The 24,336-nt window shown below is 36.7% G+C and overlaps 1 protein-coding gene across 2 annotated transcripts in view; it reads left to right on the top strand.

Moving 5' to 3' along the window:
- KYAT3 (kynurenine aminotransferase 3) overlaps positions 1-24,336 on the top strand; it is a 50,795-nt gene that overhangs the window by 16,170 nt on the left and 10,289 nt on the right. For both annotated transcript variants that reach the window (XM_061186359.1, XM_061186358.1), the window contains exons 3-11: positions 6,331-6,389; positions 6,978-7,122; positions 7,765-7,914; positions 11,042-11,128; positions 11,917-12,042; positions 12,139-12,259; positions 16,658-16,734; positions 17,768-17,857; positions 21,851-22,037. In XM_061186359.1, the coding sequence (XP_061042342.1) occupies positions 6,331-6,389; positions 6,978-7,122; positions 7,765-7,914; positions 11,042-11,128; positions 11,917-12,042; positions 12,139-12,259; positions 16,658-16,734; positions 17,768-17,857; positions 21,851-22,037 (1,042 nt within the window). The remainder of the gene's footprint in view (positions 1-6,330; positions 6,390-6,977; positions 7,123-7,764; positions 7,915-11,041; positions 11,129-11,916; positions 12,043-12,138; positions 12,260-16,657; positions 16,735-17,767; positions 17,858-21,850; positions 22,038-24,336) is intronic.

Below are 24,336 nucleotides of genomic sequence, written 5' to 3' on the forward strand. Positions count from 1 at the left end.
GGGAGGGGGGGGAGGAGCCATTCAGAGCCCTTCCCTAGAATTTTTGAAATTGGCACCAGAGAAGGCAGCTCTCAGGCCCTCTATGGTGGTGAAATCGGGAGGTATAACTGTGTTTTGTCTCATGTGGAGAAAAGCAGACAGAGATTGCATAGAAAAGTAGATGAAGCAGAGCCCTGATGAGGTTTAAGTTTCTGGTTTCAGTGTTACCCCTGATGCTGGCTGCACCTTCTACCTTCTCATGGTGACATGAGCTTTCTAATAAATTCCTCTTTTTCCCTAAGCTGTTGAGATTGAGTTTCTGCCTGTGCAACTAAGAGATCTGATTCATATAGTTTTGGAGCTTCAAAGGCATCTATGCACTGGTTTGTTTCTCTCTCTCCAAGCTAGGAAAGAGTATAACAAAGTTTCCTTTTAGTCAGGTTGGGGAACTATCAAATTTCTAGCAGACTCTCAAACTGGTAATGTGTCAATACATCACCTTTCCAAAGGGAAAGAGGCACAACGTTTCTTTTTGAAACAGATCTGTTTAAACATTCACTTTCCACATCAAACTAAAACTGAAGGAAACAAAGCAGGGACCACATAATATACAGAAGAAACATACTACCTAAAACTGCCAAACACTTGAATAATAAATGCACAAACTAGGGGAATGAAGGAGTAAGGTGTGATTCATAACCTGAAATATTACCTACTAATTAAAAGTGAAAATTTTATGATGACTAAGAAAATTCATAAAATGTTTAAGATACTCCGTCAAGAGAAAAGGCAAAAATTTTTTTTAAAATCACATGTGATTACAACTATAAATACCTAATTCATAGATCTAAAAGATAATATATGTTTAGGCTACCCCAGCAGCCTGGCACCACATTAAAGGCATGCCCATTACATGGGTGCTCCCTTTCTGCTCCAGCCTAGTCTTGAAGTACCTCAGTCCATCTGCTTCTCATGCCTGGTTCTTGTCTTCACCTCTCAAAAAATTAGCTTTGTAATTTCTGTTTCTGGCCTTTTCTTTCATTCTTTATCTCTTTTATACTTGACTCATACCCTGTGATTCACAGATATTGACAGCCTTGATTTCCCCAGCTTCAGCTCACCTTTTGGGTTTTTTCTACACTTGTCCTATCCCATCTAAATGCATCAGGTCAATCAGGTAGGGCCCTCAAATTATATACAACTGAAACTTGAGTATGTTTGAGTCTTAGGATAATGGGCAATATTTTTTTCTTCTTTCCAGACTTTCCTGTTCCAGTACCATTGCAGTAAACATTTTTTTTAAGTCGAAATGTATTTGACATACAATATTATGTTAGTTTCAAGTGTATTACATAATGATTTGACGTTTGTATACATTATGAAATGATCACAACAATAAGTCTAGTAACCGTCTGTCCCCATACAAAGTTATTACAATATTATTGACCATATTCCTTATGCTGTACATTACATCCTTATGATTTATTTTTTACATAACTGGAGGTTTGTTCCTCTTAATCCCCATTCACCTATTTCACGGCCCCTCCCTTCTGGCAACCACTCATTTGTTCTCTGTATGTGTGAATCTGTTTTCATTTTGTTTTGTTTGTTTGTTTTGTTTTTTGGAGTCCACATATAAGTGAGATCATACAGTATTTGTCTTTCTCTGTCTGACTTATTTCATTTAGCATAAGGCCCTCTAGATCCATCCATGTTATTAAAAATGGTAAGATTTTATTTTTTTTTATGGCTGAGTATATTCTATGTATGTATGTGTATGTGTGTGTGTATATATATATATATACACACACACCATGTTTAATATATATATACACACACACACACACACATCACATCTTCTTTATCCATTTGTCTATCCATGGGCACTTGTCTTGGCTGTTTGTAAATAATGAGGCAGTGAACATTGGAGTGTATATATCTTTTCAAATTAGTGTCTTTGTTTTCTTCGGGTAAATACTCAGAGGTGAAATTACTGGATCATATGGTGGTTCTATTTTTAATTTTTTTAAAGAACCTCCATACTATTTTCCATAGTGGCTGCACCAATTTACAATCCCACCAATAGTGCACGAAGGTTCCTGATGATAGCTATTCTGACAGGTACAGTAAACATTTTAAAGACAATAACAATAAGCTTTTTCTCATCTCTGCCAAGAGTGGCACTTAATGGTGATTCTGTAGAACTGTAATTTTTCAGCTTCACATTAACAGCAAAAGGTGCTGCTTATTAGTACGCGAGCAGTTTTGCATTTATAACATAGCAGTTCAGTATATGTATGCCAGGTGTTAATCTACCTGGGAACGGAAGCTACCTCATGGAGTTAGCTGCCCAGAAATGATACAGGCCCTACAGATGTTCCATTGTACACTTGGGGCTCATGTTTAATTCCCCATAGGATTTTAGGTTTATTTTCTTTTCCTAATACCGGATCTACTCTGGACAGTAATTCTTAGACAGTGAGCATTTGCACCTACTGCTGAATCTTGATGTCTTTGGGCATTATAGCATGTCTTATACATTTCACTGCTATCTTCGTTTCCTTGGGCTGCCTTAACAAAGTAGCACAAACTGGTTTCAACAACAAAAATGTATTACCGCACAGTTTAGGAGGCTAGAAGTCCAAGATCAAGGTGTTGGCAGGATTGGTTCCTTCTGACGGCTGTGAGGTGGAATCTGTCCCATGCTTGTCTCCCAGCTTCCGACAAACTTTGGTGTTTCTTGACTTCTAGAAGCATCACCCTGATTTCGGCCTTCATCTTCATACGACATTCTCCCTGTATGCCAGTCTGTCTCCAAATTTCCCCTTTTCATATGAACACCATTCACATTGGATTAGGGCCCACCCTAATGACCTCAACTTAACTAATTACATCTGCAGTGAACCTATTTCCAAATAAGGTCGCATTCTGAAGTACTGGATGTTAAGACTTCAACATAAGAATGGGCGGGGGGGGGGGGGACAATTCAACCCATAATAACCACGCATCTCATTATAACTCCAGACTTCATTTCTGCCATGTTGGTGTCAGGCTTAGCCATGAAGTTGCTTTGGCCAATAAAATGTGAGTAGAAGTGATGTGTCTGCATCTAAGCAGAAACTTTTTAAGAATTTTTTCCTTCTGCCATGAAACTAGCCATATTCCAGATAGAGGCTATTTCATCAGCCTGTGTCTCAAGAGTTAGAGTGACATGGAACAGAGCAACAGCTAATTTTCAGTGAATATGTAGCACGATAAGGAAATAACACCTTATGATTTTAAGCAACCAAGACTTTGGGGTCATGTGTTACTGAAGCATTAACTTAAGGTAGCTGACGCCATAAGTTCACTCCTAATGTGTGGGTTTTTTTCATTCATTCATCAGATATTTATTAAAAGCTTGCTATGTGCTAGGCATAGTACTGTGTGTTGGACACTCTGATGGTTGATTTTATCTGTCAACTTGCCTAGGCCACACTACCCAGATGTTTGGTCAAACACCAGTCTAGATTGTTTCTGTGAAGATATTTTTCAGGTGAGGTTAACGTTTCAATCAGTAGACTTTAAGTAAAGCAGATTACCGTCCATAATGTGGGTGGCCTTGATTCAGTTAGCTAAAGGCTGTAACAGAAAAAAAAGACTGAGGTTCCCCCAGGAAGAGGGAATTCTGCCTCCACACTGCCTTCAGACTCGAGCTGCAACATGAGCTCTTCCTTGGGTCTCCAGCCTGCTGGAGCTCTGCAGATTTTGAACTTGCCAGCTGCCACAAATCTCATGAGCCAATTCCTAGAAATAAATCACTATATATATATATATATATATATGCACATCCTATTGGTTCAGTTTCTCTGGAGAAATACGATTAATACACAGTCAGTGAACAGTGAACAACCTAGAAATAGTCCTCGTAGAGCTTATAGTCTAAGGAAGAATACAGACAAACAGAAAAAAAGACAATGTTATGTAGTAAATGCTGGGAATGCTTCATGTCATAGGAACACATAGGAGGAGCCTCTAACCATGACTTGGGGAATCAGAGAAGGCTCTCTGGAGGAAATGAAGTCTAACTTGAGAACTGAAGGTGGCAGGTGGAATAGGAGTTAGCCAAGTGAAGGGACGAGGTTGTGGAGACCAGGGCTTAGATCGAATGCAGAACATGCATTCTTAACAAGGGCATTATTGCCCCCAAGAGGGAGAAACTGGTGCTTGGCAGGTGAGATAAATCTTGGTTATTACAGTGTTTTGTGATCCTCCAAAGCTCAACTCTATCCGACAAAATCTTATTCCTTAATATTTAATGAGGGAGCAGCGGAGACATGATTAGAAAAAATGTCTAAAAAGTCTCCATGGTTGGGGGAGGGGGTGCACGGTGGTGACAAAAAGAAAAGGCTGAGAAACATTGGTGTAGAAAGACCTTTTGGGTAAGGGAAGGATCACATATGGAGCTTGTGAGAGAAGACTTATAGTATATTTAACAGGTCAGAATGGTTGAGGCATACAGTGGGAAGGAACAGAGGCACAGAGAGTCGTGGGAGAAGAGGCTCATCTAATATTCTTTCACAAATGTTGAAGAAAATTAAATCTGAAAAATGCATTTTGACCGCAATTATCCAAATATTTTAGGTGAAATTGGACTTTGTGTCTAAATTATCTACTGTAGACTATGCTCACTTTTATATATGAATTTCTACTTTGTGTTTGTAGTCATAGATTAAATGAATCATTAACTTTAAACATGTTTTAGAGATGACAAAGAACAACTGTTAGAATACCTTTTCTATCTCAGAGTTTTAGTTTTATAATTGTAGTCTCTATAACAGCATCATGTTCAGGTGGGCATTTAATCATTTGGCTGTTCTGGAAGGCACATTAACCTCTGGAGAATTTGCGTGTGATTTACTTCACTGGAGTTTCAAAGATTAAAAATATGAGAGTAAAAAGATATTTTTCTTGGTTCCATTATTGGGAATAGAATGAGAACAATGGTCTGTTTAATAATAACCATTATCTCCCTCCCAGATGGAATTAAAATTACTTTAATATTCTATTAGGAAAATCTTTGCAAAAATGCTGCCAATCTTTTTTTTTTTTTTTTTAATTTCCAGCAGCTTGGCAACAATGAACCCAAAACTAATTCAGTGCTTTTGAGAGATAATATAAACTTAATTTTAGGCTCTAAAGAACTAAAATATTGCATGCTCTTCCATAATTTTAGCTTTTAATATTTTTATACCCCAGCCCTAACTTGCTTGATGTGAGTAGACCTGACCTAAATGTCTAATATACTTTTTTAAGAGACAGCATTCTAGTAATCAAAGGTCTTGTTAAGTAAAAGACAGTATGTGGAAACAGTACTGAATATGTGTTCTGAAGTCACACTACCTGGGTTCACATCCTGAGTTGAATCTGTTTGGGTTTAAATGCTACTAGCTTTCGTGAATTGGGCAGATGTAAAGTTACATGATCTTATCCTCTGTGTACCTCACTTTCCTCATGTGTAAATTATGGCTCATAATAGAACCACTACATAGAGTTGTTGTAAATATTAAATGAGTTAATTATTTAAGACACTTAGAACAGTGCCTGGTACATACTTAGTACCCAGTAATGTTACCTACTATTATTATTATTTAGAACTCCTTATTAAATAGTTTTAAAACCATTTGTTTTGGTGCTTCCTGTATGCCATACAAGGAACTTAATTGTGAAACTGTTAGTACACCTGACCTAAAATGATCTTCACAGCATGAGTCAAGATTATTTATTTATTTATTTGTATGTTTTGTTGCACTGGGTCTTAGTTGCGGCTCACAGTCTCCTTAGTTGCAGCTCGCTGGCTCCTTAGTTGTGGTACGTGGGCTCCTTAGTTGTGACATGCGAACTCTTAGCTGCGGTATGCGGGATTTTTAGTTGCAGCATGCATGTGGGATCTAGTTCCCCGACCAGGGATCAAACCCGGGTCCCCTGCATTGGGAGTGCGGAGTCTTATCCACTGCACCACCAGGGAAGTCCCCTCAAGATATTTCTTTAAACTGATTTTTTTAGTATCATTATTGTTCTCTTCAGTATATTTCAGGCCTTTAAATTGATTTATTTTTTAGGCTAGGGTGATATTTTTGTTCTTATGTGAGAAGATAAACATCTAAGGTTCATAAGGAAAAACACTCCTTAGAGCAGTAGGTGGGAGATGAATTCCTCTTCGGAACTTTGTATTGGCGTCTAGAATTTATCTCTACAGTGCTGCTTTTTCCATGGTGCCGATAGGGAAAAGCAAGAGTTACCCATGATTTTCTGGCATTTTTGTTTTGATTAAAGAAGTTTTAAAACCCTTTCAATATTTATATCTTTCAGAAAATGTCTTTGAAATTCAAAAATGCAAAACGAATTGAAGGCCTTGATAGCAATGTGTGGTGAGTAACTTAGAATAAACAATAATCATTGGGTGAAGTTATTTTCTTCCACATGTTTATATCCTTATTTGGGAATTTTTAGCTTTATCTATAGTCTATAAATAAAACCACTTACTTTAATTCATCCATTCAGTGGAAATGGAAGGAAATAATGATTCATACACTGATTTATTCACTTAGCAAATGTGCCAGGTCCTGAGCTAGGCACTGGAAATAGAGAAAATGACAGATTGGGTGGATGCCCTTGTGGAACTTACCTTCTAATCCATCAACTTTTCCTATTAGCGCTCCTTTCTAATGGTTGATAAGAGAACCTAGCAGCAGATGGTTGAGAAAAATACATATATGATTAAAATATGGGTATCATGGAACTGAGATTTGTAAGAAACGTTAAGTTCATCAGTTCAGCCATCATTTTTCCAGGTAAAGTCATTTTGTAGATGGTAAAATTCTTGTCATGAATTCATTAATTTTTTTTGATCTGTAAGACTAAACTAAGTTTTATTTTTCAGTTTTTAAAGACTATGAGGTATAAAAAGCTAACTTTGTAATTTTAATACTTACTAATATTAGTATTTTTTATCTTAGGATTGAATTTACCAAGTTGGCTGCAGACCCCTCTGTTGTGAATCTTGGCCAAGGCCTTCCAGATATATCCCCTCCTGTATATGTAAAGGAAGAATTATCAAAGATTGCAGCAATTGATAGTCTGAATCAGTACACACGGGGCTTTGTAAGTATTTGAGAACTATGTGGGGTGTGAGCTTGTATTTTATATTGTATTGTGCGTGAATGTACTTCTATCACTTCTCCGTAATTGGCTTTCTGGAACCAACTGTCCCAACTTGATAACCAGAGGAACACCCACCCTTACCCTTATCTCCTAGGGTGAGCTGTCCCCTACTTCCAGCTTCTCCACAGTCCTGTCTTGGCCCTTCCTTTACCGTTGTTCCGGGATGGGGTCCTACGACAAGCAGGGAAGGAGAATATTCACTTTAGACATGTTTTCTCTCCCTTTCAAAATTATGCAGCCTCAGCACTGGCTTCTTACTTAATATTCTCTATTTCCAACTAGTTACTTTCTTTCTCTCTACCTCAACACAACCTCCATCTTTCTGTGGTGGAATGCCTAGGATATCCAGAGATTTCATAGATTCTACTAAAAAAAAACTTACCACAAGTCTTCACGACCATTCATGCAGGAACCCTCTGAAAATAGGAAAAAAAACTTTTTAATTTATTGCCATTTAAAAATACAAATCGGAAAATTATAAAACCCAGATGTTAAAAATTCTTACATTTTAGAGCCAAACTATCTCAAAGAAGTAGGTCCCATAATTAAATTCAAGGTTTTGTTCTTCCTTTTACTCAACAGGGTCATCCATCACTTGTGAAAGCTCTGTCCTGCCTATATGAAAAGTTTTATCAAAATCAAATAAATCCAAATAAAGAAATCCTTGTGACGGTAGGAGCATATGGATCTCTTTTTAATGCCATTCAAGGATTAATTGATGAGGGAGATGAAGTAAGTATATTAACATTATCATGTTGCCTATATTAATCACTATCATTTGTCCTGCTTTTATTTTTACTTATTTTACGCTCTTTTTTATTTGAATTATTTTTGAAGTATAATGTATGTGCAGTCAAGTTCACAAATGTTAAGTACAACTTAGTAAATGTTTACATGTGCATGTGTATGTATGTCTCCATGTAACCACAAACCAGATGAAGATATAGTACATTTCCAGCAACCCAGAAGGTTCCCTTTTGCCCCTTCGTAGTCTATATTCTTCCAGAGGTAACCACTCTTCTGTGTTCTGTCACCATAGGTTCATTTTGTCAGCTCTTTAACTTGATATAATAGAATCATACAGTATGTACTCTTGAGTCTGGCTTCTCTCATTTATCATTTTGTCTGTGAGATTCATCCATTTTGTTGCATGTCGTTTATTCTTATATTTACAGCCTATTTAGATAAGGGAAGGTAAAAGGGGCTAGCAGTGATGTGGGAAAATGAATCTTAGTTTTCACTGCTAAAATAACCTTTAATCTGAACTCAGTCAATAAGTATTTGGTCCCTGTCTTTTTGTACCCTGTGTTGTTAGCAGCACCGTATGAGAGATGTATAACAAGAAGGCTGAGTGATTTCTTTATTTAGTGATGTGATATAAAACCCACTTTGGCACTGACCTCAGTCAGCTCTGCCCCTAATTCCCCATTATCATTCCAATACCCCTGCTTCAGTATTTCCTCACCTCTTTCATCTATTCAGAATTTATTGAGAATACGCTAGACATTGTGGGAGAGATTTTTAAAAGACGGTTTCTGCGTGGAAGGGGTTCCCTGTTTAGTGGAGGAGATAGACTTGTAAACAGATGAGGAGGAATGCAATGCTATAGGCGGTGGTGGGGAATGTATAAGTTACCATGGTGACAAGAGGAAGAAGTGATCAACTCTGCTAATATAGGTCTGGAAAGCTCTAGAGAGGTGTTGGTTAAGCCGGGTGTGAAGAATGAATATTTGCCGTGACCTGTATTGTTAATTCCTTTCTTTGAACTCTCCCCGCACTTTATCTGTACCTCCTTTATGAAAGATACCTGTTACTTTGTGTTACATTATCCTTTTACATTTCAATTCACTGTACTACACCAAACAATAAGCTACTTAAGGAGACATGGTAAGGAAGTACAGTCATACTTTCATATACGTAATCTCCTTTATTCCTATAAAATAGTTGGAAGTTTTATCTGAGACTTTTGGTGTTGTTACTCCTTTGTTGCTTCCTCCTCTGCACTTTGTTGGTGTGTCCCAAGGCTCAGCCCTTGACCCTCTTTCCTCTATTCTTTCTTCCCTGATCATCTTATCTGATATTTTGAAACCACACACACCACTTTCCATCATATTGACCTATTATTTTCCTTATAGTATTTATTACTATCTGAAATTAGCTGATTTACTTCCTTGTTTTCTTATTTATTATAAATGTCTTGCAGGAGAATGTAAGTTCCAGGAGAACTAGTTTATCGCTATAGAGCTAGCACCTGAAATAGTGAGTGCTCAGTAAATATTCTTCAAAAAGAGAGGGGAATTATTTCCATTGTAAAAATAAGGATATTTCAGGGAAGAGTGTTAAGTATATTCTTCATTTCCACCTCACTGCCTTCCCAATTTACTTTCCTTCATTGAGCTCTCACTTCATACCAGGCACTGTTTCTCACCAGGGCTACAAAGATGGGTCATCTTAGTCCCTAAGAATTTCCTAGTCTAATTAAGAACTTGAGGAAAAGATTCATTCCTGGCTCATTTCTTTGTCCTCCACAGCACCCAACACCTAACATAGCACGTTGTATAGGAACTACTCAGTGTGAGTTGGATGACTAGTACAAACAAAGGGGCTTTAGAATGTAAGGGTCTCCTATGACTCCAATGAGAAAGGCCTTGAAAAAGAAGTACAAGCAGTAAAAAGTGCAAATTTAGGGTGATAATTAGGTACCATGAATTTAACCAACACAAACTTAAATGCGGCAGTTTAGTGTAGACTTGTAAAATTATAAATTGTTGCCAGAATTTTCACAAGCAGTTTGACTATATATATAAAGTACCATAAAGCATGTTTATACCCTTTAGTCTAGCAGTAGCAATCATGTGAATTTATTCAGCAAATGATTTTAAAATGGAGATACTATGCATAGTCACAAGTGAACATTGCACTGTTATTTATACATGCAAACGATAACAAAATTATTCTAGAATTCAATAGACTCTCAAATAGCCTTTAAAATAATAAGTGTTAAAACTAAATAATATTAAAATTTTTGTGAAATATTTCTAAGTTTAAAAAGGATAGAAAAATCAAATGTGTACAATGGATATAAATTATGTGTTCAAACTCTCCTATAGAAAAGCAAAAAGTTAGGGATGCTAGGTCCAGGCTGGCATACTGCAGAAGGAATACCTACTGGACAGGTTAGTCTGGCCCACTGACCTGAAAGCCAGGCCATGAGTGATTGAGAGAGAGCCTGTAGGAGCAAAGGAACAGGGAGTATATCTCAAGGGGCTAGGAAAAAGGGATCCAGATATAAGTCATCTGGAGGGAAATTGTGGTTATCAGACATAAGCAGTAGCATCCTAACTGTCTACCTGCATACGCTCTTTGTTTGGGGATGCTTTTGAGAAGCGACAAACGTCTTTACTCTCAGGATAATACTTATAAATTAGTACTCCACAGCGGAGAGCATCAGTTGCAGTGCTCTCTTTCCTTATGGTCTTGCTCTGCCACTGATCATTTATTTTCTAATTTGAAATTTAAACTCAATGTTTTTGGCTGGAACATCCCTTTGAGAATGTGATGAGAGCTATGACCCCTTTCCCCAGAAAAATATACCTATGTATGTAGAAAATTTTACATATAATTCCAAGGGTCCCACTGCAAGCCTATCCACAGATCTCCCTAAGAGATCAAGGGCTCCAATTAAGGATCCCGACAAATTTATCCCCAAGGTCTTTTTCACTCAGCTGTGCGAAGACAAAGCCTGCTTTCTACACTGCTGCATCTCAGCATGTAGTATAGTGCCTTGCACATAGTAGGTACACAATATTTGTTAAATGGATTAATGATTGATATGTTGTGTTATTTGGTTTTATTCCAGGTCATAGTGATAGTGCCTTTCTATGACTGCTATGAGCCCATGGTGAGAATGGCTGGAGCAATACCTATTTTTATTCCCCTGAGACCTGTAAGTTTGCCCCTATGATCCACAGGTTTTAAGAAGTTTTGTAAATACCATTACTTTGTTGCCAATAAAGTTCCTACTTTGATTACATTTTGGGATTTACTATATATCTCTACTATGACTGAAGGTAACAACTTTAAGGGGGGATCTTTTATTACTTTATCTTGTGTTTGCACGTCTGTCTGTTGTATCAGCGTCTACATTGTATGTAATACTATTTTTTGTGGTTATGTGTCTCCCCTACTGACTGAGCACCACCAGGTCAGAAACCATTTCTGACTCACTTTTATAGCTCCGATCCCCAGTGACTAACAGTGCAGGGTATATGCTGGGTGCTCAATAAATGCTTATTGAATTCTGAATGAAGTAATTTTTTTTTAATTCTGCTTTTATCTTTAGGAATACAGTATAGTATCATTGTCTTTTTAAAATTTTCATCAAAATAAGTGATACAAGGTGAATCACAGAATCTTCTATTAGCCTTATAGTATCAGATGTGTTAACCATAGTTACAGCTGGCTCCTTTGAAGGAATATAGGCACTTTCACAGCCGTTAATGTTGACAGAGTTCACGTTTCCAATTAACAGGTATGAGCATGGAACTCACATCCTGTTGGGCTCTTAAGGCAGAGTAAAGCTTAGTTATTTCTGTTTCTTTTCTTTGTTTGTCATCTGTTCAGTTACCTTTGCCATGCCTTTTTCTACTTTTTTTTCCTTGTTAGGTTATTTATTTGTAGGACAGCAAACATGAATTAACTGAATTAAATCACATCTTCATTCTTCATGCTTAGAAACCTGTTGATGGGAAAAAATGGTCTAGTTCTGACTGGACATTAGATCCTCAAGAACTGGCAAGCAAATTTAATTCCAAAACCAAAGCTATAATACTAAATACTCCGCATAACCCCCTTGGCAAGGTGAGTCTTTGCTCTCTTTATACCGTCTTCTGGTCCATCATTTTCTCACATGTTGAATAATTGGCTCTTCTCCTTTGTTTCCTTTCATATGTGTAGGTGTATACCAAAGAGGAACTCCAAGTAATCGCTGACCTTTGCATCAAATATGACACACTCTGCATCAGTGATGAGGTTTATGAATGGCTTGTATATAGTGGAAATAAGCATTTTAAAATAGGTACCAATTATTACATAGAGTCACAAATCTAAATGTGTTTGGGCACGTGTGGAACATCTGATTGGAAAGGGTCCCAGAAAAGCTTTAAAATAGTCTTTGTAATGGGTAAATGTCTGTGAGCGCTTAAAAATGGGCCTTGAATGAATGATGCTTGAGTGAATTTATGAGCAGATTGAAGGACAAGCAGTACAAACTTAGGAGATGAGATTTTGGATCACACTATAAAACTATGAAACCAGAGAAGTAGTACTTTTGCCTTTATTCTTAGCTTTTTTTAAGAATCCAGCTATTACTTGGCATATAAGACGTAGGGAACTTAATTGTTCCTGAACTGGTCTGTCCCTGCTGAGCAGGTTGCCAAAATGCCAGGTCAACAGGAAGAAATTGTCATGACAGTAAGGTGTTGCTGCGTGGCCCTTGCCTGGTATTTCGCCATTACTACTGGGCCATCTCACAAAAGCCACAGTGTCTTCTGAGGTAATCCAAACTTATATCAACTATAGGGTTATAAACTGGGCTGCAACCTTTGGGTCTTTGCACTTGCCCTACCTATACCTGGAAACACTTTTCCCCAGATATCCAAACGGCTCAGCCTGTCACCTCCCTGGGGTCTTTATTCAGATGTCAAATTTGATGACCACAACATTTAAGATAGTTATATCTCTCCTTCCAGCATTTTCTTTGTCCTTTTTCTGTTCTGTTTTGTTTTTTCCTCTATAACAAATATCAGGATCTATATATTTTACTTCTAACCTGCAAGAAGGTAGGAATTTTTCACCTTCTCACATCTTGTTGATGATCTCTGTCTCAGGTCACTAACTTCTCCCCAGTTGAAAATCAGACCAACATGGACAATTAAATGTTTTGGTAATTTTTTTAGATTAAGCAGAGAGAGGAAGAGGTATCTATCTAATGAATAAATATAATTTTATACTTAACATTTTACATGTTTTACAAATGTTCATGCCTATGCAATGACTCAAAGCTTTAAAAAATTTAGTTAACTCAGTTTAGCAATATTCTTTCCAAAATATTACTTTAAATGATCTTGAAATTTATTGTTTAAACCTTATATTATAAGCCCTTCATGGTAAAAGTGTAAATGATGATGTTACTTCCTAAAGATATCATATATTTTTAACTCAGATTTTTTAGTTGTTTTAACAACTCATAAAATTAAAACAAGAAAAAAATGAATTCACTATTTCATTATTTAGAGAGTGCAAATGTGTAAAAACTTATTCTATTAAATACAGTGGCCTTTGTTACATGAAAGATGCTAAATGGCTCTTCCATCAATTTACAGAGTGCAATAGTAGCTCTTTAATATAATACAGTAGGGCTTGCTGGCCATACATCATGAAATTAGCATCATCTTCATGTTGTCACAGAGGCAGTTTTTCCTGGTGTAGTTTTCACTCTTCATCATGTCTCTCATCTTTATCTGACTTCTAATGAAGCCTAAGTCACCTGTGAATAACTGTTATAGCTGCTGTGGCTGATTTAAGGATCATGGGTCATAAATGAGAAGTACAAAGACCAGCTGCCTTTCAGGTATAACTGCAGGCTAAACTTACCAATACTGGAACTGGATATGTTTTTTTAAAATCATCAGACCTGCAAAGATTTTTTTATTTCTTTAGGTTACTATATTCACATGCAGTGCTGGGGCCATCTGCTCTGCCTATCTGTTTACATTAACTTCTGTAGCTCCCCAAATCTCTGAGATGGAGAGGACATGGACATTCAGATGTTTTAAATTACTTAGGGCCCTTTTTATTGAAATAGTAGACCTTGTTCTTACTGAATCAAATTCTTGACTCAAATGATTTCTCCAGGTTTCAGTAAAATGACATTACAGTCGACAAATGAAACCTCTCTTCTGGAAGAGATTATACTAATACACTGATATTTATATACTAATCCATTGATATTTGGAAAATTAGTATAAAATTCCTTGTAAATTATTTAGCTGATCAGCTTACTCCTTGAAAAAAAAGACGTCCACTTTTATATGGCCAAAATAACCATCAAGAAATTACTTAGCTCTCCTTTTAAATTTATGCTATAGTTAGATTTGACATTTTGTGAATGAAACCTACATTTGATGTGTGCATAGTTTTTATTTCCTTCATGTATAACTTATTGTTAAAACATATTAGTATTATATTAGTTTGGGTAATTTTTATTTTCAAAGAATTTATTTCTAAATATTGTTTTTACTAATAGGCCTTCCTGATTTTGGATATATATTATTACTTTAAAGGAAGTGATAATCTGCATTATACATAGTTTGGATTTTTCTGTGATCAAATAGGAAAGCGGGACATCTGTCGTGTCCTTTGGAATATTTTAGAAGACTAGAAATGTCTCAAAACTTGAAAGGATATGGTTATTTACATCAAATGTTAGAATATTCCTTCTTCGAATGGACCCTCTAAATATTTTCTTCATTTGTCTTTTTGGGTTTTCTTATACTTCACAGAGAATACAGTGGTAACTTTTCTGATTTATATGGTTTTCCTGCCTTTACAAATGTTGACAGGTATTTCATGATAGGCTAAAATTGCATATGCATCCATTTTGGAACTTTCTTTAGCTATCTTACATGTTAGTAGGCACTTTACTTGCTTATGAGAAGATTACTTCAAGAAGACAGTAACTTAGCCCCGCAGAAATGGGTATTTATTTTCCCTTTGTGCATACCAACACTCTTAGAACAATATAAGAGCATCTATTGTACCTCTAAAAAAACAGGTGAAAAACTTGTGGAATTGCACGTGAAGAATTTCACAGCTAAATTACTTGAGGAATCCAAAAAGCAGTTTTGTAGGTAGCAGTCTCAGAAGATTAACAGAGGAATAATTTACCGATGTCCAACAGAATTCACCAACTCTTGTATTTTATACCTCCATGACTTTGATACCTGCATCCCCTTTGCTCAAAACACCTTTTTTTCCCTTCTCTACCCAGCAAAGCCCTATGTGGTCATCCAAGTCTCACCTCAAGCATTACTGACTGCAGAGAACTACCCCTAACACCGTCTCCTATCCTTGCAGAATATTCCATGCCTGTTGCTATTATAGCACTTATCACACTGTAATACAATTGTTCTTCTTGTCTCCTACCCCCACTAGACATTAAGCTCCTTGAAGATAGGAACTGCATCTTTCTTGTCATTGTTTCCTCTAGATCTAGCTTAGTCCCTGGCACCTGATCATTGCTAATAAATGTTTGATGAGTGTATGAATAAGTGAATGAATGATTTTACTAAAGGTATCAATCAACTTGAAAATTTTTATATAGTCGTTTGCCATTTTCATGGAATCTGTATTTGTGAATTCATCTACTCACTAAAATACACTTGTAACCCCCAAATCACTAGAGTGCTTCATTCGCAGACATGTGCAGAGGGGTGAAAAATTTGAGTTGCCTGACATGCATGTTTCCAGTTAAGGTCAACAAGGCAACACTCTGCCTTCTTATTACAGCTTGTTCTATAAGCAAGTGTTCTTTTCACAGTCATTTTGCTATTTTAAATGGCCCCCAAACATAGTGCTGAAGTGCTGTCTAATGCTTCTAAGAGCAGGAAAGCTGTGTTGTGCATTACAGAAAAAATACACATGTTAGATAAGCTCCATTCAGGCAGAAGTTCTAAAATTATTGGCCATGGGAATATTAGTGGTTGATACCTAATAGGTATAGGGCTTCTTTTGGGGTGAAAAAAAATGTTCTAAAGTTGATTGTAGTAATTGTTGCTCAACTTTGTGGATATGGTACACTTAAACGAGTGAACTATATGTCGTGGGATTTATATCTCAGTAAGTTATTTATAAAACACATACACACACTCACGCACATGCATGCAGATTGTTGGCCCTTCCCCAGAGTTTCTGAGGATCCAAGAATTTGCCTTTCTTACAGGTTCCCCAGTGATACTGCTATTGCTGTGTGGGGACCGTATTTAAAGAACCATTGCCCTAGGAATCCTGTAGAAATAGACTCAGAAAATGGGCAGAGTAGAGGTGAGCTAAACACTGGCCAGAACCACAAGCAAAACTGTGCCACAGAATGATTATGCTGGGCACCCAGCTACTACTAACACTGAGCACTGAGTGCTGTTGCTCCTGTGACCACAGCACTGAACCGGCCTGGAGCGCTGCCTGCTGGCACCTCTGCCATTCCTGCCCCGGGAGATAATTTTGCCACTTAAATATTTTCAAGCATGGTAACATTTTCAACTGTGTTTGGGTTAAAGTTAAATTATCTCTAAAAAACCTATTGAAATAACTATACGGACTATATTATAAGGCATTTATGTTTTTAGATTATACTGAGTGTAGACTGATTATAAAGCAATTACCTAACCTTTTTTTTTTTTTTCTTTTTTCTGTTCAGCCACTTTTCCAGGTATGTGGGAGAGAACAATAACGATAGGAAGTGCTGGAAAGACTTTCAGTGTAACTGGCTGGAAGGTAAGATGAAGAAGAATTTAACTGTTTGAAAACAGGCCTGTATTTTACTTCTTGTAGAATTTTTTGTGTTTTAAATGCATAGATATTCAGTTTACACAGGGTTATTTAGATATTCAGTTTACACAGGGTTTTATACTTACTAATCTGCTTATTTACTCATTCAGTTTTCATATTGGCCTTTATCCTTTTTGAGACTTAATCGTTCCTTTAAAAGTAAGAAAAATTAGGTAATTTTTTAATTTTATAAGTAACCAACTAATGGTACTCTTTTCTTTGCAAAGAACGTTCAGATTACTGTATATTATTAAAGGAGAAAAAATAATAGCTAACGTTTTGGCACTTGCTATGTGTCAGGTTCTAAGAGCTTTCCACATACTGATTCCTTTCATTCTCATAACCACATTATGAGGTGGGTATAATTTATTATTCCCATTTACAGACAATAAAACTAAAGTACAGAGAAGCTAAGTAACTTGCCTAAGGTTACCTTGCTAATGAATTTGAATTCCAGCCAGGGCAGGAAGTCTAGGTTCAGAATCCACTCACTTAACCACTGCACCATGTAGTACAGTCACAATTGATCCAATTGAAACTTGGTTATCTTCCAACTTCACCTCTTCTAAACTTGGCTAAGAAGCAGAGAGTATCAAAAATGAGGGCTGGAGAGCCAAATTATGGAAGACTCCCTTACGGCCCTCATTCAGAGTTACTTTTACCTATATTGAATTCAAACAAGCTTTTTACTGGTTATTAGACCTCCGGAATATCAGAAGTAGCAAATCAAAGAGGGGGGAAGATGATAATGATTGCAGGCACTGTTTACCTTCTGAAGGCAGAATTTAGTGACTCCAGTTGGAAACTATTCCACAAAAAGATCAGGGTTGAAATGTTTCTAACTACTAAGACTACACTACTTTCATAGTGTGAGCATTTTAGAAATGCATATATTTAATAATTACATTAAGCTTAGCTACTCTATCAGATTTGGTACTTACAATTAGATTCATTTTTTAAATCTACTTTTCTTTTCCAGCTTGGCTGGTCCATTGGTCCTAAACATTTGATAAAACATTTACAGACAGTTCAACAAAACACCGTTTATACTTGTGCGACTCCTTTACAGGTAGACATTATAGTAATTTGGGGCTGATGCATGGTCTTTGGGTGGAGGTGTTATTTTTATGTTGTGTACTTGAATTGGCTTCGTTCTTCCCTTCATGTCCTTTTTGAGCAGGGCTTCTAGTATACTTTGGAAATTTAGGAGCAAACACAAACTCATTGCTATCAAGAATAGTTTTGTTTTTAATACATGAAGTTTTAACTTTAAACACTCATACTTTGCTGGTGGGATTACAAAGTACTGCAAACTCTCTGGAGGACAGTGACAGCCCCAAGCAAAATTAGAGATATATGTGCTCTGTGAAGCAGCAATGTGTCCTCTGGGAATTTACCTTATAGCTATTATCTGCACTATGTATATGACCATTCATTGTGGAAGATAGGGGATAGTCCATCTAGAGACAATAGGTTAAATAAACTATGTCTAAACGTTTAAATATTATATGACTGTATTAGTTTCTTATTTCTTGGTGCCAAATTACCACAAAATTAGTGGCTTAAAACAACACAAATTTTTTATCTTACAGTTCTGGAGGTCAGAAGTCCAAAAGGATCTTATGGGGCTAAAAGCAAGGTGTTGGCCTTGCTGCGTTCCCTCTAGAGGCTCTAAGGGAGAATCTGCTGCTTGTCTTTTGCAGCTTCTTGGGGCTGCTCACATTCCTTGGCTTGTGGTTACATCACTGCAACCTCTGCCTCTGTCAATACATGTCCCCCTGTGACACTAACTCTCTTGCCACCTTCTTTCCCTTATAAGGATCCTTGTGATTACATTAGGCCCACAGATAATCCAAGATAACCTCTCCATCTCAATATCTTAACTTAAATCACATCTGCAAAGTTAATTTTACCATGCAAGGTGAAATATTTACAGGTTCTGGATTTTAAGACATGGACATCTTTGGGGACCATTACTCTATCACCATGGCTGTTTAAAAGTGAAAAGAAAAGAAAGGAAAGGGAAAGAAAGAAAGAAAAAAAAAAAGAATGAGGAAGCTCTATAATTACTGACATGGAAAGATTTCCAGGATATATTATAAAGTAAAAAAAGCAAGATACAGAGCAGTATATATTTATGCTGTATTCTGTATAAGAAAGGGGGGAAATGATTTGCTTATATTTTCTTAAAGGATCTCTGGAATAATCCGTAAGAAACTAGTAAATGTGGCTATTTGTAGGGGTAAGGGGGGAATAGATGAAATTAGTAGATAGGGTCAGGGGTGGGTTGCAAGACTTTCTATATTTTCTATTTTTTTAATACCTGTAAAACAGGGATCTGTGTACTATTACTTTGTGAATAATCAGAACAGTAAGAAAAAATTTATTTTTTTGGAAGGTAGTTAAAAGGCCAAAACAGTAAAATATGTTGGCTACAATAAACTTTTTTGCCTCCTGTCAAAAGTACCTACTGAAGGAGAAAAAGAATCCTAATTAAAAATTCTTTTTCCAGTGACTCTCTAAAGTGATATGATGATAAAGGCTAGTCGGACATTAGTTTTATTATATTTTAAACTCATTTCATCCTCTCAAAATAGATCCATTCACCTATTCAGTAAATATTTACTGAGCATTGGAGATACAGCAGTCAGAAATTCCTGCCCTTCTGGAGCTTACAGCCTTGTGGGGGAGTGCAGATCAAAAACAAGTAAATGTCCTAATAACATAATATGTCAGGTGTTGATAGAAGCAATGGAGAAAAATAAAATACAGATGAGGAAGAATATAAAGTGCTAATGGGGAAAACACACAATGTTAAAAGGAGTAGTCTTTGAAAGCCTCACTGAGAAGGTGGCATTTGAGCTGAGAACTGAAGGAGGTTAAGCAGTCACGTGGTTAACTAGAGAAGAGCCTTCCAGACTGAGAAAACCAGTACAAGGCCCTAGGGCAGGCAGTTTCTACCAGTGAAAAGCACAAAGGCTGGGATGGGATGATCAAGGGAGAAGAATAGGAGGGAATAAATCAGAAAGGTAGCTGGGAGCCAGATCGAGTAGGGATATGTTTGTCACTGTAAAGCCTGGGTGAGATAGGAAGAGCCACTGGAGAGTTTTGAGCACAGAAGTGACACGATCTACCTTGTGTTATCAAAGGGACTCTAGCCGCTTTGTTGAGTTAGCAGACTATTGAAATGATCCAGGAGAGAGACAGCAATGGACTGAACCCATACGGAGATGGTAGGAGTGGTAGGTAGTGATTGGGTTCTGCATATATTTTGAAGGTAGAGCTGACAGTATTGGCCAGTGGATCACATGTGGGGTGTGAGACAAAGAGAGGAGTCCAGTATAATTTTATGGTGAGGACAGATATTTATGTCTCCTGGGCTTTGAATTTTCTAGGCAATATCTCTTACTATAGCGAATGATAAGTTACTGAGGAAAAGAAAGATTCATCTAAGAACCTAGAACATGTTTTTCTGAACTATCTTATTCTCCATTTCAGCTAAGTGCCTGTTTCTTTCCCATGCCCTCAGACAACCGTGTTTGGAAACTGGAACCACAGATTCCAATGGTGAACCACAGATTCTGAGGCTGAAGCAACTGATCCTTATTTATCCAAGATTTTTTTTTAATTCTGGGGAGTTATTATTATTGCTGTTTTCCTGCTGAATGTTTTTGACATGCAGTCTTCTCTGTTATTTTACCCTTCTCCGTCTCAGTGTCTTCTCTTGCCATGCTATCTCTCTTGCTACCCTTCAACCACACCAGACTTCTCAGTTCTTCCAGCAGAACAAATTATATCCTGACCTTTTCATCTCTTTGTTTTCTTTCTCATTCCTCTCACATGTCCCTGCCAATACACACTAATTGGAATCTCCATAAAGGCAAGGACCATGTTTATCTTGTTTATCATTATATCCCCAGTATTTATCACAATGCCAGGTTTAACATAGGTACTCAATATATATTGACTGAGTGAATGAATTTATCCTTTAGTTCTTGCTGTCTCTTGGTTCTGATCAATTTCCTTAAAATTTGGCAATTTTGTTCTGCCCCTCTGTCTCTTAACTGTCCCGGGTTCTTGATTATTTGTTTGGATCTCCTTGTTTGCTCTGAGAACCGGTATTTCTAAGTTCACCTACCAAATTTCTGCCCTCCTGCTTGTACACATCCTTGTTTTCTGATTTGGACTGATTTGGACTTCTTTATCTGTTCTGATTTGGACTTGGACTTCTTTATCTGTTCCTGACCCGTTGCCTTCTAAGACACCTGCCTGATCTAAACAACACAGGCTTTTTTGTTTGGCCCTTTCTCTTCTGACTTTCCTGAAGAATGGTAGAGAAGTAACTCCACATACCCCCAGAAACTCATTTCTAACCCCTGTGGGACTTAGACCTCCTTCCTGGGATGTGAATGATTAGAGCAGGGATATGCACACTTATGAGGAATGACACAGTGGATCAGCTTTCATTTACGCTACCTCGTCCTGCAAGGTAATGGGAAAATGCTGGCTGGTTCATCATTTCTCTGGTCATCTTTCAGACTTAGATCTAGCAAGTAACTCTAAAGCTAACCTCAATAGAAAACAACGATGTCTTTTCATTGCCAAGTAAGCCATCTTTATATACTACAGTCAGCCCTCCCTATCCATGGGTTCTATATCCATGGATTCAACCAAAGATGGTGGATCCACAGTTGGTTGAAATTCACAGATGCAGAACCCAGGGATACAGAGAGCTGAGTGTATTATGGATACTTGAGCATCCATGGATTTTGGTATCTGCAGGAATCCTGGAACAAATCCCCTGTGAATACCAAGGGACAACTGTACCTCTGTTTCAGTTTGGATATTCATGGTTCATTCTCAGCTCTTCACATTAGATTTAATCATTTCCATGTAACTGATTCCTCCATTAATCTGTAGAAATTCACATAGGTTCACAGGAATTCAACTGTAATTCCCTGAATGACTTTTTGCCAACAATCTTTATTTATTATACCAATAAACTCTGCAGTAAATAACATTACCATATTTCCTTTCCACATTTTTCAATCTTAATATACAGGAAGCTTTGGCTCAAGCTCTTTGGATTGACATCAAGCGCATGGATGACCCAGAATGCTACTTTAATTCTTTGCCAAAAGAGTTAGAAGTAAAAAGAAATCGGATGGTACATTTACTTGAAAGTGTTGGCCTAAAACCCATAGTTCCTGATGGGGGATACTTCATCATTGCTGATGTGTCTTTGCTAGGTTTGTAAAGGTTTTTATTATTTCAAACATACAGAAACTTAAGAGTGAAATTATATCAGAATTATGAAGAAAAGATTGGTGTCAAAGCCATATCAGCATTTCATTTATGGAAAAATGGATTTCCACAGTGTCAGTCATCTACAATCATCTTGGTGATTAGGTTCTTAACTTTAAATATGACTGTTGTTACATGGTTTGGAGTCATTTGTTCTAGATATTCTATTAAGCATAGAATTTGCTGTCATCTTGTTCTGGTATGTAATTTAAAACACAGGTACATGAAATAATATATGTTCCTTGTGTTCCTTTTAGTATAATTTTAGTTTCCTTTTTACTTAAAAAAATATGATTTCTAGAATATTGATGCTATTGAGGAATACTTGTCATTTTAGAGTATACTGAAATGAAGTTAAGAAGGAAAGTAATATTTATTGAAGGTCTACTACATGCCAAGCACTTTCAGACACTCTTTTGAAAAAAAACATTGTTTGCTCCATTTTTAAGGCCATGAAGATTTAGAAAATATTAAATAACTTGCCTGAAGTCACACAGCTAGATTCCAAATAGTTCTGTCTCCAAAAAGCAATGGCCTTTATATTACCTGAAGCTGTTATATGTAATTCTGACATGCCACACAAATCTAAAGTTAGAAGCATGATAATGTTTTATGTATAACGTCTTTCTTCCTGAAAACTGTAGTGTTAGTCATAGTAAATTTAAGAGCATAGTTTATTTTGACAGAAATTATAGAAATTACAGCCATTCTGAACAGTTTTAAATGTTCTAAGGTTTTATTACAATGAAGTTGATATGCCACCAAACTTGAAAAGTCTTTTAAATATACCAAATTTTATAAATTTTATAAAGCTAGAAACTTTCAATTTTATAACAAAACAGTGATTGTTATTTCCTCATTTTTCGTGAGAGAAGCAGAGGCCATGGTGACCAGAGGTTCTTGTTCTGCTGTTGCCGGAGAGCTGTATTTGTCAGGCTCCCAAGCTCCATTCTTATATAAAACCCTTTATAATGTTCTATATTCTAAGATTTGGAAATCACCTTTCCTGTACTGGGCCTAAATGTGCAGCTCATTTCATGCAGTGATAAAAAGAAATAGCACAGTTTTCATCTGTTTAGGAGAAAATTATTTTATCTGCTTCCAACAAGAATTTGAGTTAATTCATATTTAAAGTCTTCTATGCAATAATATGTAAGTAGAAATATTCATATATCAATGTAACATGGAGTGGGGGAAGCAAATAGTTTAGTCACCTAGGTTCATATGGTAGTTGACCCTAGAATAATGCAGGGTTAGTGGTGCCAACTCTCTGTACAGTTGAAAATCCGTGTATAACTTATAGTTGGCCCTCCGTATCTGAGGTCCCTCTGTACATGCAGTCCCTCCTTATCCAAGGTTCTACATAAGTGGATTTAACCAACTCTGGATTGTATAGTACCATGATATTTACTATTGAAAAAAAAATCTGTGTATAAGTGGATTTATGCAGTTCAAACCTGTGTTGTTCAAGGGTCAGCTGTATTGTAATTAGCATTAACTTGAGTCCAAACTTCATGGCAGCAAAGGCAAATAGAAAAATGGAATTAGTTACATAATTCTTGGATAAAAGTAAACTTAACAGCTTTTTAGATAAGAATAAGTCTCTTCTAGAACCAAACTAAAAGGCATTTATCACATTTTGACATTAAACATCAAAAGGACAGTAATGCAACTTTTGCTTGCATTAAGCTCTTAAACAGTTTCTCATTCTATCCTCAGTTGATCCAGCCTGCATGTAATATTGGTTTAGGTCCTAGATCTTGAACTAGTGTGGTTGTAATAGGAGCAGAAAGTATTTGGGCTAGAAAACCTTCAATGATGATGGGGAAAAAAGATGTGTGTTATTTATGGTCCTCCTTCACCTGTGTGAGAAAAATGTTAGTATCTGTAAGACCCTTCTACATATGAAGATAAGTTCATTTTATTTTACTCTTTCGTCTTCTCAGACTGATTTGAGTGTAGAAATTCTTCCATATACTAGAGGTTGGTCCCACAATTTGCTAAAGACAGAAGCAAGAAACAACACTTTCACTTGATGGTAGCTTAAAAATAAAAATGAGCCATAAAATTCATGGACATAGTAATTCTCTTTAAAACTCATAGCAATGGCTAACTGGTTAATATTTTTTGAGCATTTATGATCTAGTAGGTATTATGCTAAGAGCTTTACAAATATCACAATTCTCACAAAAGCCCTATGAGATTGGTGCTATTATATCCCCATTGATAGTTGAGAAAGATGAG

The sequence above is a fragment of the Eubalaena glacialis genome, chromosome 3 (assembly GCF_028564815.1).
Source record: "Eubalaena glacialis isolate mEubGla1 chromosome 3, mEubGla1.1.hap2.+ XY, whole genome shotgun sequence".
NCBI lineage: Eukaryota > Metazoa > Chordata > Mammalia > Artiodactyla > Balaenidae > Eubalaena > Eubalaena glacialis.